This window comes from Herpailurus yagouaroundi, unplaced genomic scaffold (assembly GCF_014898765.1).
Source record: "Herpailurus yagouaroundi ecotype Mexico unplaced genomic scaffold, PumYag 28, whole genome shotgun sequence".
In the NCBI taxonomy this organism is placed as follows: Eukaryota; Metazoa; Chordata; class Mammalia; order Carnivora; family Felidae; genus Herpailurus; species Herpailurus yagouaroundi.
Window position 1 is genome coordinate 89,285,279 of NW_024412376.1, and position 20,431 is coordinate 89,305,709.

At 36.2% G+C, this 20,431-nt stretch overlaps 1 protein-coding gene across 14 annotated transcripts in view; it reads right to left on the minus strand.

Moving 5' to 3' along the window:
* PDLIM5 (PDZ and LIM domain 5) overlaps nucleotides 1-20,431 on the minus strand; it is a 224,962-nt gene that overhangs the window by 149,388 nt on the left and 55,143 nt on the right. For 11 of the 14 annotated variants that reach the window (XM_040478180.1, XM_040478245.1, XM_040478244.1 and 8 more), the window contains exon 3: nucleotides 7,045-7,196. The exons of the other annotated variants lie outside the window; for them this stretch is intronic. In XM_040478180.1, the coding sequence (XP_040334114.1) occupies nucleotides 7,045-7,196 (152 nt within the window). The remainder of the gene's footprint in view (nucleotides 1-7,044; nucleotides 7,197-20,431) is intronic. 14 annotated transcript variants of the gene reach the window in all.

The window sequence follows — 20,431 nt, forward strand, 5'->3', positions numbered from 1 at the left end:
CAAACTTTAAGACAGAAATAAATTAGCAAATATAGTCAACAGAGCTATAAACTTAGGAGGGAAAATTAAAAGATCACATTCTGATTTAGGATAGGCAACCATACACACAAGTCAGCATCCAAATGAATACTCCTGTCTAGTGGCCCACTAAACTATTTAGCCTCCTTTTTAAAATTTTCCTTTCATTCTAATATATAGGGTCTATGAAACACCTAGAAAATAAGTAAAATATTACTTACAGATGGGGTGCCTGGATGGCTCAGTCAGTTAATTGTCTGATTTCAGTTCATATATATATATATATATATATATATATATATATATATCACTTTTAGAATACCGATCCACAGGTGAGAGTGAAAATGAAAAGTACCGTTTTGGATACAACTGCTATTGCTTACCAGTGAGAGTCAAAAAGCTACCCTCCTGTGTTACTAATCTGTCTTATCAAATTGTATTAGGATAGTGGAGTCATTAAGTCCATTGCCACAACAAAGAAGGTGGGGAGGGCATAGATTTTGAACTGACCTGTGTTTGATACGTAAATCACATAAACTCTTGAAGCCATAATGTACTCATCTGAAAAATGGAAAGTTAATTCCTTCCTTGATGGATTCATATGAGGATTAAATTATATTTTTTTAAAAGTACTGCACAAAAGAGACGTCAATGCATGCTTGTCTTCTTCCCTTTTTCTAAGGTGCACTGCTAATTTTAGTGATGGGGCTGGGGGTGACGTGATCAGACTTAGCCCTTCTGAGAAAGAGTCATCCTCCCACTTGAGATTTAAAAAACAAAACTAAAACCAACACAAGCAAACAAAAAAACAGTAAAACCTAAACTGTAGAATATAAATTAGAAATGCATGTGAAATATCAACGTGCAATTCCAATGAAAAGATAATCCAACTAAATATTTTCTAATTCACACGAATTCAAATATCCCAAATAGAGAACTGAAAACCTTGATTTAAAAAAAATACTTTCTAAACTCTTGCCTCTATGCTATTATTCAAAGAGCAAAGTGGAACCCATAAAGCTAACAGTAATAACACGTTAGGCAATCCATTAAAATGAAACAAAAGAAGGCTAACAGTTTCAGTCTGGTACAACAGCTACTTTTTTCTTTTTTCTTGTAACTCAGTGAGCCTATTAAATTATTCCAATCTGTCATTCATTAGTAGTAGTTACTGGACCTCTGACAATTTTTTGTTGTTGTTTGAAGGATGAGGAAAAGGGGAGGAGAAAAGAGAGTACATCAGTATTTTTCAAAATTTAATCCTTCTAGATCTTTCACTTCCAATCATAATAAGTTATACACAAAATAAAGTCTAAGCAACAAAAAAACCCACAGACCTGTCACTACCAGTATTGTGAGAAACAAGGAAGACTTAAAAAATAATACATGTTCTCTGTGATTCTGAGAGGATTAATTTAAAAACATAAAATAAGAACAAATATAGAAAATATTTTTTTATGATTAAATGCTGTTTGAATATCCATCTGACCTACCTTTCACCTTAAAGTCAGCAGAATAGTACAAGTCACTTTGCTAACCTGGCACAGTTTAAGATAACTCCAATAAAGAAAGTCCAATTTCCTGATTCACTCAGCCAAAATAAGCAAACTTAAGTTAGTTTGATCTAATAGCAAGCTCTAGGGAACTTATCCATTTACAGCTGAAAAATCAGAACAAGAACCATAATTTAAAGGAACTTAGAAATCACCCATGACCTCATTTTATAGTCAAGAAAATTAAGTATCAGAAGTTTAGTGACTTCCCCTAATTCATACAGTAAGTTAGTAGCAAGTTTATCTAAGTTATGCAAAGAATTATTGAAATAAAATGAAACAGTTAAAAACATTATTCATAGAATCCAACTCTAATTTAGTTACTTAATAGTTATCGGACATCAAAGCTTTAGAAAGTAATTTTCTTTTGTTAGCAGAAATGTATTTTAAAAGTAATCCACTTGGACTTGGATAAAAGTATAGGCCAAATGCAATTGATATAAGGACAACTACTATTTGCCTAATTTCCCCAAGAGGAAAAATAATTTCAAATAGAATTTTTCACTGTCCGGTTGTAGTACTCTTAGAATTAGTACCAGTTGCAGGGGGAACAAAAAGAAAAAGAAACTTCTACTCCTATTCCAAAGATAAAAGACAAATTAAAATGAAATCTTCCACACCTCTATATGCATTAGATACACAGAACACAGTGAATCAAGACTTATTTTTTTAGGATATCAAAAAGATAATATATTTGCCTTATTAAATATTCCAAAATTAGACTAGATAGAAAAAAGTTACAAAATAACCTTAATCATAAACAAGTATCTTTATCTTACTTTTTCTTATCTAAATCCTATTTTAGGATACTGAGGTTGGGCATAAAGAAAAGATAAATCAAATATATATACTATATACTTATTTAATAAATAGATACATATTAGTACTTCATGCAAAAAAATTTCACAAAACAAGATTCCTGGTAACTTTAATTTCAAAAACAAAAATGGCTTTTCTCTTATATTCTCCCCCTGGGGATTCTTGGGTGGAGGTGAGCAGAACTCCACAGAAGTGGCAACCATCCAGTGTTTCCAGCGCTAGAAGGAAAAGGCAGCACAGCCACTGAGGGGACTTGGGGAGAAGCTTGCTCTCTCCTCTGTCTAGCCCCTGCTTCCAATAATGAAGTCATTTCCCAAACCTTGCTGGTAGGTCTGGCCAAGCACCAAAACTCTTCAGGGCTTTCTCACAATTTTTTTTTAGGTCCAGGAAAACTTAAATTTGATTACAAACATTACAGTGACCCACAAGGCTCTACGAGTTCTGTCCCATCTCAAGCCACTTCCTGCTGCCTCTCTGATGTTACCTCTTACCAGTCTACCTTCTTCACTCACTGTGCTCCAGGCAATCTGGCCTCCCAGGCAGGGCCATTGCACCACCTCTTTCCTCTGCCTGGGATACTCATGACCCAAATATCCAATAACCTCACCGAAGCTTTCCTAACCACTCTATTTTAACTTGCAATTCCTTACCCCTGCATTCCCTATCTCCCTTACGTGCTTTGTTTGTCCCCATAACACTTATCACCATGTAATATAATACATGCTTTTACTTACTTGTTTATTGTCTATCTGCTCACTCAAAGGTCAGCACTGTAAGAGCAGAGATTTTTGTCTGTTTCGTTCACTGCATGTCCCCAGCATCTATAACAATGCTTGGCACACAGTAAAAGCTCAAAACTATTTGTGGAATAAGCAAACGATTCCCAGTTTGGGAGTTAATGCTGGTATCCATCAAATATTAATTAGAGATTAAGAACACAAAACTATTCAAGATTCTGTTAAACACAAATAGTGCAAAAACCATGGTCTTTGCTTTCAAGGAGTCTAGCCGGAGAAGCAGAACTAATATATACATGGAGTAATTAGTTAATTATATAGACAGTATTAGGTACAACTATTAACTAATTAGATTTATTTGTATGACTCATGGAATGTGCCTTGTTATTCCTGGTTATACCTAGTATATAATTAAATGCTGAATCAAATGGTAGAAACTGGTCATCGGCATTCAGACAGGAAAAAAAAAATGAATGAGTTGCAAAGAAAAGACTATGGGTAGATGAAGTCTGATGTGGGCTTTGTGGATGCAGAGACATGAGCTGGCATGTAGGTCGGTAGGCATCCCTGATAAAGTGAATTTCATGAGAGGGCAGCCAGGGAGGTGAAGGACAGTAAGGAACTAAATAAAATGATGGCATTCACTGATGAGTTGTGATGATCTGGGGAGGACAATCTGAGTCTAGATCATAGAGAGCCTAATCCTCTGAGCAAGAGGACTCAAGTCTAGAAGGAATCTCATAGCAAGTGCTGTATCCAGACTGGGTCCTCTGGAACCCTTCTACCAACTTGGTACAGCAACTAAGGAAATGCTAATGGTTCACACCAGCCACTTTCTGTGCAAACAAGAAACTACTTCCTACCCCTCCCCTGCATGCACTTTGCACACACATCCACACACATACACATTTCCTCAACAACTGGTGGCCAATGTCTAACAAATGCAAGGGAAGGGAGACAAAAGCCCAATTCCCTTGCCTCAGGGCAAGACATCCTCTATAGTACGATTTTGTCCCCCAGCTCCCTCCCGGATCAAGCTAGTGCTAGATAACCCCTGAAACCACATTATTTGCTCATCTCAGTTTCCTCTTCTTCCCAATTCTGCTTTACTCACTCTGTTGTAACATTTCAAAAACCTTTCTTGATATATTACTTGTACAGGAATTCCACCTCAGGTTCTGCTTCAAGGAAAACTGGATTAAGAAAAGTCTATAAAGGGAAGTACTACATACTCACAAAGCAAAGTCCATGTTTATGAAGAAAAGAGTTACACAGGACAAATACTGTTGTAGGTCATTCAGTTTGGAAGGAGAATACAAAGCAGTCTGGTTGGTGATAGATAGAATAAAGAAGGTAAGGTGACTGGAGGCCAATTAAGGATGCTCATGTCAGTGTGCCTAAATGGCTCAGTTGGTTAAGCATCTGACTCTGAATTTCAGCTCAGGTCAAGATCTCACCAAGATCTCTCTCTTGCGTGAGATCAAGCCCCGCATCGGGCTCTGCACCGACAGCACAGGGCCTACTTGGGATTCTCTTTCCCTCTCTCTGCCCCTCCCTCACTTGTGTGCGTGCTCTCTCTCTCTCTCTCTCTCTCTGTCTCAAAATAAATAAAAAAACTTTTTTAGGTGGCTCAGTAGGTTAAGCATCTAACTTCGGTTCAGGTCATGATCTCACAGTTAGTGGGTTCGAGCCCAGCATCAGGCTCTGTGCTGACAACTCAGAGCCTGAAGCCTGCTTTGGATTCTGTGTCTCCCTCTCTCTCTGCCCCTGCCTGTGCTCTGTCTCTCAAAAATAAATAAATAATAAAAAGGATGTTGTTGTCAGATTCAGAAATAAGTGGAAGGAAAACTATTTATTTGCTTTGAGAGAAGCAAGAACTTAAGAAGGGACTGGTGTATGTATAGGGAAGAATTGAAACTAACTCTTCAAAGTTTTATTTTTTCCTTGAAAGGCAAAAAAATATTTCTTCAGTAGTATGTCAATGTTAAACCATAAATTCTCTTAAATGTAAATCTCTTTTCAGGTTGACACTGCCTAACACAAGAAGTATTCAAAAACTTGAGAATTACAACAAATAACAATAGGACTCTCAAATTCTCTCTCATGTTTTGGGTCCCTGAATATCCATACTCACAAATATAAAGATTATGCCGCATCTCCAAATGTTTATAACAACTCGTTAAATTCATAGTTAAGTAGCTTAAGAGAATCTTTATTAAAGGTCAGTAACAGATTACTTACATTGGAAATGCATCCAAACAAGGTAACATCTGGTTTTCATCTATTCTTAGGGGACCCAGAAGTATTTTCAACAGAAAATAAGACACTGGGTCCTGGGTCATTAAATAAGAAGGAGTGTAATGTGAAAATAATTAGGCTGATATGAAAGAAGGGATACACAGCCCAGGAAAAGAACTTACACTCTACATAAACTTTCAACTTTAGAATTTGAGAAACACCCGTCACCATCTCTATTTTATTTAGTTAATATCTCAGACAATTTAATCTTCTTGGCTTCATGGTATCCTTTCAAAATTCATACTTAGTAAAAATGACTATAAACAAAAATGGCTACTTTTCATATAATTAGTAACAATAGTTTTGTGTTATATGTCTCAGTACCTAGAACAGAAAGGACACTACAGAAATAGAATTTTTTAGCAAGGTTATTTTTTCTCATTGACTCCTTTATATGCATTAAAATATATACCTAATAGCTATTGATATTTAAATACGAATAACCTTTGACCAAATAGTCCCACTGAAATGAATTTCTCCCACCAAAAAAAACGGGGGGGGGGGGGGGGGGGGGCGAGGGGAGGAATGGTTACATCAAAGTAAATCTGTACGTCTAAGTTCACAAAAATTTCTCCTATTCAGTTTTAAGACCAAACTGATACTCTTCCAGACAAGTACATAAAATTTAGCCTGTGTCTAGCCTTTAAATAGTCCCAGGAGAGACTCCAAGGAAAAACGGTTCCATAGCCAAATATGTTTGGTACCACATGTTATTCCCCTCTTAAAAATTTATAATATACACAATAATTTATGGAAGCCTGAGATGTTTCAAGGAAGAAAATGGTGTCTTCCAAATTTTACAAATAGAGAATATGTCTGTAATCATCAAACACGAGACTTATTTAAAACCCTCCATACCCACCTTCCCCATAAGCCTAAAGGTTCAGAGCCATCAGTCAGTCACCTTCTCCCCACTCCCCTTCACCTTCCTTCCCCTCAGCCTAATGTTATAATTCATAATAATCATAGGCAGCTTATTAAAATATAATTCTTGGTCCTTTCTGATGTTCTGATTTTGTAATTTTAGCAAGCAATCCACATGATTTCAAGGCAGCAGGTCAAATGTTGAAATGCTCAAAATGCCTGATATATTATAATCAATGAGATGATTAGCTATGCTATAACTAAAGCCAGAGTAACTTTAAAAAAAAAACAGTAAGTTCAGAAAATTTGCATTTCAAATGAGTATATAAAAAAATTATTTTTCTACCCAGGAAAAAAAAGGGCAAAAGGTAAGAAAAAGCCAAACTAGATCTTGAAATAATACCCTCTAATATACTTCCCAGAATATTAAGGCCAAGAGTTTTACCCTATAATAAGAATTTTTAGCCTGTACTTTACTGAGAAATTTTAGGAAATCTTAGATTTTCTAAAACTGAATATACAATTTTTATGAATACATGAATATATGTCTTTTTATGGGGAAATAATCCAAAGCTTTCACCAATTTTTCATACTGTTCAATTATTCCATTTAAAAGCCTTTACATTTTTTAATTTATCTACTTGAAACAGTGGTAGTAGAAACTTGAGTTAATACCATGAATCAGATACACAAAAACACATTCCTCAGTATTGTTCTTTCTCTGAGGTTAAAAAAAAAAAAAAAATGCAAATTACCTTTGCAGAGTCATATTCAAAGAGCCTGTACAACCCTTAATCTTGTTCTGGGCTTCAAGATGAGTCATTCCATGTGCACTTATTCCATCAATGGTGAGAACCACATCGCCTATTCTTACATTTGCCTGGGATGCTTTGCCTCCATCTTTTAGCTGTAATGAATAGATTTCATTAGGAGTGTCACTCCTTAAAAAACAGAGAATAAATGCAGATGAAAATTATACTTTTGCTTATATCAAAAGAAAAGTAGATTTATATACTTGTAGACAAATTAATAAAAAGTTATCTTGATTAACAGGCAACAAATAACTTTCCTATTTTCTTAAATTCTTACTTGCTAAATTTTCTGAAAAAGGTTCCCTGATAATTTCTCCATTTCTTTATTGTGTAACAGTACCATGTGATTGTTACGAATGAGGAAGAGAAGTAGCCAAGCAAATGACATTTTAGCATCTGTAATGTGAATAGGGTATTTAAATTCTTTCAAAAATAATGTTTAGAACTCTTTAAACAGCTGTATTTTTGAGCACAAAGAGTAACACAGACAGCAGATTTAACCGAACAATCCTTCTTGTTGAGTCCAATTCATATCCAGTGTCTGGGGTACTGAATTCTTTTAGATCAGACCCAAATATCTTTTACACTAGATATGCTTCCTGCTCCAGGCATTTAGTAGGAGGGGAAGGAAACCAGTAGTGTCTGAGACTATCAGACTTTTTTGTGTACCACAGTCTTTAATCCCCAGTTTTTCTTCCCTTCTCTATTAAATTTTCCATGTTCACATTACTCAGTTTGATCTCCTTCCAAGTTCATATATATTTCATTGTTCCAAAAAAACAAACAAATATAAAATTACAGTAAAATGAAAGATGATGCAATTTTAATAACTACCTAGAAACATGGAACAAATACAAATCAAAAGTAACCATTCTAATTCAAATGGCAAGCTCAGAATTCATTAAGTACAAGTAGATCATAATGAATACTGGGTTGTTGGAAGACAGGTGGTGAGACTTGGCACAAATAAAGAAATATTCTCTAGATACTTAAAACTAAAAGATTTTATACAGTTTCTATTTGGAATAATGAACAAATTCTGGAAATGGATAGTGGTGATGGTTGTACAACAGTGTAACTGCACTTAATGAAATAAATTGTACACTTAAAAATGGTTTACTGTTATGATTACCACAAGTTTTAAAAAACTAAAAAAAAAACACAACTAAATATTTTAGAGAACATTTTGCTAAAATTACTTCTTTTTAAAAACTATATACCTCAACAAACAAAACATGAATTGAGTGCTACAATTCACAATTTGGAAACAAAGAAATAAATACAATGGATATTTGTATGTTCAGTTAGGCTAGGTTTTGATTACTATCAGTTGTCAAACTCTTTCCTTAAAAATAATGATCAAGGCAGACCAATCTTAGTGCATGAGAACAAATGTCTGGATCTAAAATCAAGAAAACAGTAGTGAAGGTTGGATCCATCAAGGAAGGGCCCATGTCTGTGTTTCCTCAGGTGCCTAGCACACTACAGGCCTTCACAAAATACATACTGAATGAATGGATGCCACAGATTTATTACTTAACACTGGCGATGGTTTGTTTACACTGTGAAATTAGGAAAAACTAAAATTTTACATAATTAGAAATTTATTTCATTTTAAAATACAACGATCAAGTGACCAAAATAGTTCTTGAAATTATTAAGAAAAAATACCTATTTGAGCAAAGGTATATGAAATCTCACAGATACAAAGTATAAAAAAAGATTTTAAACCCTTCAAAGGGAATGTTCTCTATCACATACCCAGTATATCATGATTTTGTTTTCCTCTTTACACTAACAAAAGTAATCCTTTCACAGCTGCTGAGATATTTAAGGGTAAGAAAAATTTATACTATGTTTAACACTAAAGATATAAAATTTCCAGAGTAACAAAACAGATCAAAATTTAACTCCTATCAAACTCACATATTATTTAAATTGTCAAATAATATTCCTTTTTGTCTACAGTTTTGGGGGGCCAGTAATATTAGTCATCTTGGATTTTTGACATAAGCATCTTTTCTAAATCTCTAACCATGTTTATTATTCATTGCTCAGGTCTTCTCATCACACAATTTAAACTAAAGATCATGAAGAGCCTGAACTAATGCTGTATTTAGTGGGAAAGGCCCAGCACATAGAAACAAATTTAAGTCTTATTAAAGACGACACCTGACTGAATACTCCTATGAGCTCCATTTATCCCCAAAACCACTTCCTCAGACCATCCATTCATTAGAAAGATAAATCTTTTTTTTTCTTTCTTAATTGGGTAGAATATAGTACTATAATGAATTGTTAGCAGCTAAGGAAAAACTACAAGGTCATTCATTATTTGTATAGTTCATTTTTTGTTTCTGCAAGTCTGAATAGCTTGCATTTGTTTGAAACAGTAATAACATTCTGTCATCAGTAAATCTTGTACATATTATATGACAGCCATAAGTATGTGTGTATTTCATAAATGTATAATGTGTAGGAAGGAAGCAGTAGTGGGAGGCTCCTGGGTCAAGCTCAGCATAAATCAAACTAATCATAAGCAAATGCTTCTCCTTTGATCCTGAGATGCATTTTTCATTACTGTTGCATAATTTTCCATAAACTTAATTGAGGCTGTATGCTTCTTTAAAAACAGTGCTTTGTGGCCTCACTTAAATTGCAAGCATACATGGCTGCACATGTTGGAACTACCTCTGGGCTTCTGTTTACTGACACAGAAATGAAGGTAAACTAGGACAACTATAAGCTCTTCAAGAGAATGGTATCATTATTGAGCCTCCCCATTAACCTAGATAAGAAAGGCTCTAATATTGATCACCTACACTTGGTCTAAAACCCCTAGGGATGCATTTTAATCTTTATCTGCAATTAGGATGACATTTTCTCTTGAGAAGGAAGTCCAGTCTTTAGTAAACAAATGGGGAGAGAGAGAGAGAGAGAGAGAGAGAGAGAGAGAGAGAGAGTGTGTGTGTGTGTGTGTGTGTGTGTGTGTGTGTGTGTGTGTGTGTAAGGGAAAAAGGCACCAGGAAATACCCAGAGATAAATTTTCTTCAGTCATTTTAGAAGAGTAGCTCTTCGGGGCTCCTGGGTGGCTCAGTCAGTTAATGTCTGACTACATAGATCAGGTCATGATCTCATGGTTCCTGAGTTTGAGCCCCACATCAGGCTCCAGGCCGTGGAGCCTGCTTTGGATTCTGTGTCTCCCTCTCCCTCTCTCTCTCTGACCTTCCCCTGCTCTCTCTCTCTCTCTCTCAGAAAACAAATAAAACATTAAAAAACAACAACAAAAAAAAGAGTAGCTCTTCTCACATAGTGTTTTTCTGTGCTGAGAAAGAAATGATCCAGAAAAAGTAATTAGGACTATTTACTGAGCACCAACAATAAGTAAGCAACTTTAAGAGACCCTGTACCTTTTTTGCCATTAGCAGGTAGTTTAGTCTATATTATAGATGGAAAATGAGAGCTTCAAAGGGATTAAATTACTTGCCTATGTCCATACAGTAAGTAAGAAAACAGTACAGAGGCTTTGAAGTGAGGCAAACATGAGGTCATATTCATGCTCTGCCATTTCTTTTTTTTTTTTTTTTAATTTTTTTTTCAACGTTTATTTATTTTTGGGACAGAGAGAGACAGAGCATGAACGGGGGAGGGGTAGAGAGAGAGGGAGACACAGAATCGGAAACAGGCTCCAGGCTCTGAGCCATCAGCCCAGAGCCCGACACGGGGCTCGAACTCACGGACCGCGAGATCGTGACCTGGCTGAAGTCGGACGCTCAACCGACTGCGCCACCCAGGCGCCCCCATGCTCTGCCATTTCTTGATTGTGTAACATGAATTTACTAGGCCTCTCTAAGCTTCATCTACCTCTCCTTGAAATGGGGACTACAATTTCACCTGCCTCACAGAGATCTTGAGCAGATTAAATAAAACCCCAGCATAGCACATACCTCACAATGCAAAATAAATGCTTACTACTACTACTATTATTATATTATTATTATTATTATTATTATTATTATTATTATACTATGCCACCAATTCACATAGGCTGGACACCTGCTTCAAGGACCTACAGTGTAGAGAAGAGAGCTTTGCAAACTGACCAGTCAGACCTTCTGGCTTCCCCATCCCTCCATCAATAAAGACCAAATATCCCTTCTTCACCCACTCTCTTCTTTCTGCTTCTCTAAGCCTAAAGTTTTCCTTTATTCAGCAACAGAACACGATATGCCATAGGATCAGAACCAGCTCACCATGTCCTTTCTCTGCTTACCACTATCCAATTCTGACTTTTCCAAACTCCATTCTCATAGGATGATGACCTCATATCTCTATTTCCCAGGTCAGTTAGGGGTTGCCACCATACCAAGAGGCCAAAGAATAAGAATTAAGAAGATAACAGTGGTGAAGAAGCCTTGAAATTGGGGTCAAGAAAGGACAGGAAGGAAAGAAGACAAGAGAACACACTGCAAGAGGAACAAAGGAAGGTGCCGGTACAGAGGGTAGAACAGGGAACCAAGACTATGAAAGAAGAAAGGTCACGAGGTATCCTAGGTTTGATCAACTAGATCCAGGCCTTGCCTCTGGGTGTGCTGTACACCCAAGTGCACATGTGTAAAATAACATTTAAATTGAACATAACATCAAAATAATAACTAATCATAGAAGATTTTTCACTTTGATTTGAATAACTAAAAAAACCTAAATGACTGTTAGTAATAACTATGATTTGGAGCCAATTAACTCACAGTAATACTAATGTGTCATTAAACGTGTCGTTAACTTTACTGTACTCAAAAAAAATTTATGACTAAACCTCCCCAAATTCTTAGCCTCCATGCAAATCTGTGGTTCCAGCAGCATTTCTTCTTAAAACGTTTTAACAAAAGAGAAAAGTAGTACTGCATCTTTATAAAATTGCATTAAAAATAAACTAGTATCTCAAGAGAACATGCCACTCAAACAAAAATCTCAAAACTGCACCAAGTAGAACATTTATCCACAAAGAAGTATGCTATTTGGGACTCATAAGGAGTTAGAGATACACCAGTTAGACTAACCCTTCACTGTAGTTCTTATCTCTTGAGAGCAAGCACATCACAGAAATAAAACAATCATAGAAAATTTGTAGCAAAAAACAAAATCAATGTAAACATTGTAGACCTCTCATTTTCAAAAGTTAAAATCCAATATGGTAGGTATCATTTCAATAAACTTAACTGTCTAAGATTTCTCTTTAAAATGAGTATTTAGTAGAGCTGCTATATTGCCCTAAGCTTCTTCATAAAGAGCAAAATGTTTAGCCATAGCAATAACTTCAACACTGCCTTAAAATTCTCTATTGAGAGAAACTCCTTCCAAATCATAGGGAATTGATGCACACAAAACCTCTGCATGCTTTCCCTTGGAAATAAGCCAGCAGTTAAAAACCTCAGAAAACAGATGTCGGCAATAGAAATAACTTACTGAAATATATATGCCTAACTATATTACAGAAATCATTTTATAATATAGATAACACCATTTAATAGTCAGATGTTTACTAAGAACAATTTATGCTGGTTCAGAAAATTACTTTGGTAATTATCCTATTATATTCTATGGGTAACAAGCAGGAGACAGATACCTATATGATGAGCCACAACCAACATGCAAGTTTTCAACCTCTGCCTACTTTCAACAAATATGGAATGCTTGGAAATATATGACCCTAACACCATGGGTATGACAAGAATGCCCTCAGATTTATTAAATGTAAAAAAGGAATACATAAATATGACAGCTATAGAAAGAAACACTACCAGAAATTTCCCATGTCCAAAAACCATGGGAACTAAACCATGGGAAAATAAAAGATGTTATTTTTCTAACAGTGCTGTTACCAAAATTTGAATATACAAATAAAATTATATCAATCTAACCAACAGGATTTTCTTGAGGCAGAGGAAAGCACAGAGGAAAGCCTTATTTTGAAAAAACACTTAGGTAATGGGCAATTAAAGTGTATTTTCTAGTACCTACCGTTAGATAAAAAATTTGAATCCAGACATATAAGCCTCTGGTTCAAAGTCTGTAGGTGTTTATCTCCCACATATTTCCCAGAATACCATGGATGTGACTTTCTGCACTGCCACCCTCCTCCCACCCCTCCCCCCCAAGAAACACATAAGAATGTATGAGCATTACACCAAAACACAGAGAACTCACAGAACTTGTTTTCCGGCTGAACAATGAGTGCCACCCAATCGTCACCAAATATCACAAAAAAACAGAAATGGTGGGAGTTTTTAGCCATTAAAGTGAGAAGTAAAGAATATTTGAGAAGTGCTGAATCTGCTTTTCAAACATATCCTTCAAGCCGCTTTTTAAATCCCAACATATTTCCTGTCACTCTAGTACTTAACTAATCCACCTTACAATACTATGCTCAGCGCTGAAAGCTGTGCTGTCTTGCATGATCTATCTATTGCTTCTATAGTGGTGGCACCTCAACCAGCCTGTATATGTTACTCAACTACAGAGAAAAAGATAATCTCTGACCTGGATGTCTAATGTGAACATGCCCCTTCACTATTTGAGGCTACTCTGGATTCATTTTAATACTCTCTTCTGTGAAATAAAATGATTTTGCTTTTTGTATGTTAGAATGACGAGATAAAACAATCACTGAGGTCTCTCTCTGAGTAAATTTGTGAACTCCTGCCTGACCCATGTGAGTGGTGGTTACTCTAACTATGGGCCTTATTTTCTGGCTTATGAGTCAAACTGTCATCAGTTTTACCCAAAAGTCTGAGAATACACCTTATATGGTAGCAATAAAGCAAATACCTTAAAGTGTGTGTCATTGTGCCTCACAAAACCAAAGGGAAATCAGAGGGTGATTATGCCTTCTCTTTCTTTATGTAGTCACTGAGATACCTAGTTCAAACACAGGGCTTCTGTTAAGACTGTTTGTTCTAGTAGTCTAAATCTCTTTTCCATAATGAATCCTTCTTTATTAAAGTAACATCTTTATTCTTCTTGACCAGCATCCTAATAAAATAGAAACATGCCTTCTCTGTTTTTTTATTTTTTTATTTTTTAACATTTACTTATTTTTGAGAGACAGAGAGAGACAGAAAATGAGCAGGGGAGGGGGAGAGAAAGAGAGGGAGACACAGAATCCAAAGCAGGCTCCAGGTTCTGAGCTGTCAGCACAGAGCCCGACACGGGGCTCAAACTCACGAACTGCGAAACGATGACCTGAGCCGAAGTCAGATGCTCAACCAAATGAGCCACCCAAACGCCCCGAAACATGCCTTCGTATACTGTAAATCACTATTAACACACCACATAACACTTTCATTTTATAGTTAATCCATAGAGGTTTACATCCAAAGACTTAAGGTACTCTGTACTTAATGTGTGAATATAATTCTGCCAGAATGTGAAAAGCATGGCGGTTTATAAAAAAAGAATGCATATACAAACATCTCTAAATCAAACAAATTTGTTAATTACAGATATTTGTGTTTTTATGTAGTCCACTTTATAATGATAAGGAAAATGATAATAAATGTTGCAGATAACTATAAAATTTAAAAATGAATTGGTCAACTCTAGTTTACCTAAGAACAGATGAACACTGTAATACACACAGTTTCAACCCTCCCTCCTTATCAGGTTCTGGTCAAAGATGAGATGAATCCCCTGCAACTGTGTGCAAATTATGTGCAAGTATGCATGCATTTTCCATTGAGTCAGTCCATAGCTTTCCCCAAATTCTCAAAGCCATCTATGACCAAAAAAATGTTAAGAATGAATGATTTAATGAAACCTTAGAACAGTGTTTCTCAAAGTGTGGTTCCTAAACTACCAGTAGCAGCATACTTTTATGACACAAGGAAAAAATTCACTAGTCCTTTGAAAATCACAATCTAAAGTTCTTTTTTTAAAAAAACAGTTTATTTATTTTGAGACAGAGAGAGAGAGAAAGAGAGAGAGTGCGCATGAGAGCAGGACACAGGCACAGAGAGAGGGAGAGAGAGAATCCCAAGCAGGCTCTGTGTTGTCAACTCTCATAAACCGTGAGATCATAACCTGAGTCGAAATCAGAGTCAGACGCTTAACTGACTGAGCCACCCAGGCGCTCCAAAAATGTTTCAAAACAAGAAATCCATTAGCATCAAGAAAATTTAAGAACTCAAAGCAGCGTTAATATTTATTTAATGTGGTACAAAATCATGATTTCACATGCTAATGGAAGGTAACTGTTAAAATCACTAACATTTAATAAGGGCCTATTCCAGTAAGACACTACATTTGATACTGAATTCAGAAAAACGATATAAAGAACTGATATCGTCCTCTCCCTTATCTACTATTTAACTTTCACATGTGTATGTAACTCTCCATAAAGCAATGCTCCATAAAACTCTCCATAAAGCAATGCGGTGAAAGACACTGTGAGGAAAGTTTCTCCCCCGTCTGCCTTATACCAATTCTTCTGTAATCTTTAATAAAGACAAATTACTGGAAAACAAAATTTAAAGAATATATAAAATATAAGACCAAATTTCTTATCATCAGATTCAACAGACATAAAATTACTCTGTCAAACTACAAAAGTTTCTAGATACAGATTCATTTCTGTCCTTATTTCATCTCAAACTCTAACCAACAGTTTGCTGGGCTGCAGACCAGAAGGATGTTTCTTCTAAGCAATGACTATGCCTTTTATGTCTCTGTAGGTCTATCGTACATGGACTTAAAATTAAGACAGACTAGGGGCAACTGGGTCGCTCAGTTAGTTAAGCGTACGACTCTTGGTTTCAGCTCAGGTCATGATCTCACTGTACATGGGTTCAAGCCCCAGACTGTCAGCATGGAACCCAATTGGGATTCTCTCTCTCCTCTCTCTATCTCTGTCCCTCCCCCTCTCACAGGGCATGCGTGTGTGCTCTCTCTCTCTCAAAATTAATTAATTAAAAAAAACACACAATAAACATTTAATGAATTACCAAAACAGGCTATTGTTTAGTAAGTTAACTGATTTCCAATTTCCTTTGTTCTTATGTTTAACATAAAGTGATGAAAGTATTATACATTTATTATGGCATACTCAACTGATATTTTCTTCAGGAACTATTTTTAAAAAGATATGCACAGGGGCGCCTGGGTGGCGCAGTCGGTTAAGCGTCCGACTTCAGCCAGGTCACGATCTCGCGGTCCGTGAGTTCGAGCCCCGCGTCGGGCTCTGGGCTGATGGCTCGGAGCCTGGAGCCTGTTTCGGATTCTGTGTCTCCCTCTCTCTCTGCCCCTCCCCCGTTCATGCTCTGTCTCTCTCTGTCCCAAAAATAAATAAAAAACATTGAAAAAAATAAAAAATAAAAAATAAAATAAATAAATAAAAAGATATGCACATTTAATTTTTTGATCTATGATACCAGAATGCCAGCAAGAATATTTGCAGCCATTTATAATTCTACAAACCGTGCATGAAAAGTGTTATCCCACACTCTTGCAACTCTTAGTATTACAAAAGAAACTTGACGGTAATTCTAACTCTAACACTAACAAATCCTATGACCTTGGGCAAATCATTCACATGTCTGGCCTCATTCTGCCCAGCTCTATAAGAGAGCTGGACCAAATGTTCTAGGGTCCCTTTTAACTCTAAACCATAATAAATATTTATACAGACTACCATCTCTCATTAGTCTAAAAAGTCATTATAATTAGTATCCATTACTCACTCTGGCATTAAAATAACTTTTGTACTCTTCACTAATAACTTTATATATATTATTTTTATTTCTCTATTATAAAACATTAAAATGACAAACATGACTACTTTTCAAAAACTTAAAACTGTATCAACATTAGAAATCCAAAAGGCTAAGTTTCAGAGCTAACTAGGAGAGAAGAGAATCTAGCTTATCTTCATTTTCAGATCCCAAATGATTTTTTCTTCTAGGATGAATATTAATTCCATTATATATTTAATTCTAAGGGACAAGAATCTTCCTAATGGGAGCAGCTGAGCTTTCTGGCATTTAATGCTGAATTATGCATTCATTTGTTCATATACATTCACTAAATGATTACATATGAACCAGATGCTAATGACTATAAGAATGAATTATTAGGCTAATGGGGAAAGCAAATATTTATTTATTCCATCATTGAAGAAATACTTGTCAAGTGTCTATTATGTGCCCAGTTGTTCTAGGGATAGTGATACAACAACGAACAGAATGAGGTCCTTGCCTTCATGGAGCTTACATTCAGCCAGGGGGAAAGAGACAATCAACAAATAAACATGAAGATAAATAAAATATCAAAAATAAGTATTAAAGAAGAAAAATAAAGAAGAGAAAGAGGACAAAAAGCATCAGGAGATGCTCTTTTATGGTAAAGTAGTCAGAGGAGACTTCCTGGGGTGGTGACATCTGAACAGAAACCAGAATGAAGAGAAAGCGCCATGAATAGATCTAGAGGGAATGCACTCTAGGCAGCAAGACAAGTAAAAGTAAAGGATACTCTGGGACACTAGAGAGTAATGAATGTATAAAAGTTATCAACATAAATACTGGAATGACTAATATACCTAAATGACATGAAGAAGGTTTGTCAGGGATATTGACAATTGTCCTGAACGTTAAAATAGAAGTTGGAATTTGCAGAAATAAAATGGGAGCGGTGTTATGTGTTCTGGGCAAAAATAAAAAGCATGTGAAGCACATGATGATATAAAAAGTACTACCATTTCCAAGGTATGGCAAGTAGTTAAGGGTGTCTACATTCTAGGGAGAAAGTGACACGGAAACTAAGAGCCCAGGCTGGCTAGGCTGCCAAAAGCCATACAATAATGGGCACAGTATACGACAGTAAATAACTTATGAAGAATGTGAATTTACCTCTTGCAGGGGTTTTTTTTTGTTTGTTTTTTTGGTGTTTTTTTTGTTTTGTTTTGTTTTGTTTTTGAGAGAGAAAGACAGAGTGGGGGGTTGGGAGGATGGGGCAGAGGGAGAGAAACAGAGAGAATCTTAAGAGAAACAGAGAGGCACAGAGCCTGACATGGGGCTCGATTCCACGACTGTGAGACCATGACCTGAGCAGAAATCAAGAGTCAGATGCTCTACCAACTCCACTACCCAGGCACCAAGAATCTAAATTTACAAGCTGCTTCCACATCAACTAGTGTGGTCTCCTTAAAAATGCCATTGCTCAGAAAGGACTGCATACGTATGCAACTATCACTCCCAGATGCCATACTGTTTCTAAGAAATCCACGCTTGTCAACTCCTTGTTCCTTTCAGTGCTTCTTGATTGTGCACTTGTCCCTCATCCTGTGAAGATGGGCACGTCTTCATTCCATTCCTGTCTCAGGAAGTGTGGTCTCAGCTTCCTTTGTATATCTGTAGCCCTCCAGAACCAAGACCCGTCAACACTTAGATGAAAGGAGTTAACGTTTCCTTTTATGGGACTATTTTCTTCATTCTGCTTACAATTTGTTGAGAAAAAAAATCCAAAGGATATTTTTCCTTCCAGTTCTTTTTGTATAGGTCAGAACTACCACCAGTACCCCCTAGTAGGTCTCCTGTGCCTTCTCTTGCCGTTCCATGTTTATTTTTCTAACCCAATAAACTTGCCTGCACAGTTGGCTTTTATCAAGATAGCACCAAATGTTGGTAGATCACTTCTAGCACTCTGGTCTCTAGTCACAAAACATCGATTTACTTTAAATGTTTCACCTCCTCCACAGAAAGCAAACACACAACCATAAAGAACAGCTAGAAATGGAAAGGAAATGTTCTTAGGTCAATGCCACTATTTTTTTTTCCTTTTTTAAACTAAGAGTAAAACAGACTGGAGCAACACTGAATGACTCTTGTTCCGGTGCAGTTGGTGCACCATATGTTTCTGAGCTTTGGGTGACACTGGATTTGGCAAGGGACAGGCTGCTGATAGCAGTTAAGGAAAGTTCATTAAGCAATGTCACTGCTCACAGTTGTGTAAAGTCTACTCGGGGGTGGGAGTGAGGAAATGGAGGGGGTAAGATTTTGGTTTGCCTGATAGAATATGCCTGAAGCATACTGTCTGCTGTTTCATCTTCACCCTGTTTCCCACTTTAATAAATCAAACCACCTCTTTCCTCAGAGTAAGGGCCCAGGGATCACATTAAAGCCATGTTGTTAAAGAAAACAAGAATTTATTAACAGAAGTTACACGTAAATCTAGTAGGATCTATGTGATGCTTTTTTTGTATACATCACTACCAAATGTTGGTCATTATTGAATGAGAGATTAATGTACTTAAAAGTCTTTGGTTATGTTAAAGTAGTTGACATGGGTTCCATTCCTTCAGCAAACCGTTAATGAGTACATAAAATACACCAGTGCATAAGGAACGCTGTGCGTGTGTGTGTGTGTGTGTGTGTGTGTGTGTGTGTGGTAGGGTAGGAAAAGGGAGGGAACACACAGTTATACTTTTTAATTGTTAAAAGTATGTTAAATTAACAGATAACATTTACAACACTAACTACCGTCTCTTTACAAAATCTTCCATTTCTATATGTAAAATGACAAAAGATCAGATAACAACAAATGTTGTATTTGCTCTTCTATCTCACAGGTTAACATTTTGCCTTTTACCATCACTTCCATACACACAACGTCTATTCAAAGGTTAAACATTAAGAATACATTTCCAGGAAAATCTATCAAACACCTGGCTAGCTTAGTTATTATTCTGTGCTCGCAATCATTATAAGCCATTTCTTCAACTTCCAAGCAATATTAGAATATCATTTCAGTTAGAAAACTTTTATTCCAGGAACAAAAGCCTCTAACTAGTCCATGAGTTCTCCAGCTACTCTGTTCAACACAAACATAACCTAGAGACCAACATGCTCAGATGTAATATCTATAGGTCAGAAACACTGAGGTAAGAAACATATTCCTTGCAACAGATTCTTTAATCACAGGCACACTCCATGGACTAAACATTGTTCTGGCACAAAACCAATGGAATAGAAACATACATTTTTACTGAGAATTCTCTGAAGAGTTACAGCAAGTTTCAGGTGTAAAGATTTTTTTCAAATAAATGTTATTTTTGTTTTGTTGCATTTTATTTTGTTTGGATAGAGGAAGAAGGGACACTAGGCATTTTGCTCTCCCTAAGTGATATGCAAACCAAAAACTCCTTGAAGCAATGCAAAAAATAAAAAACAAAAAACTGGCAGATATTACCCACCTTTAATTAAAGTGGATTTTTTAGTATATTTATTCTCTTCACTCCCAAATCTAGAACTATATTTCATGAGGGGTGCCTGGGTGGCTCCGT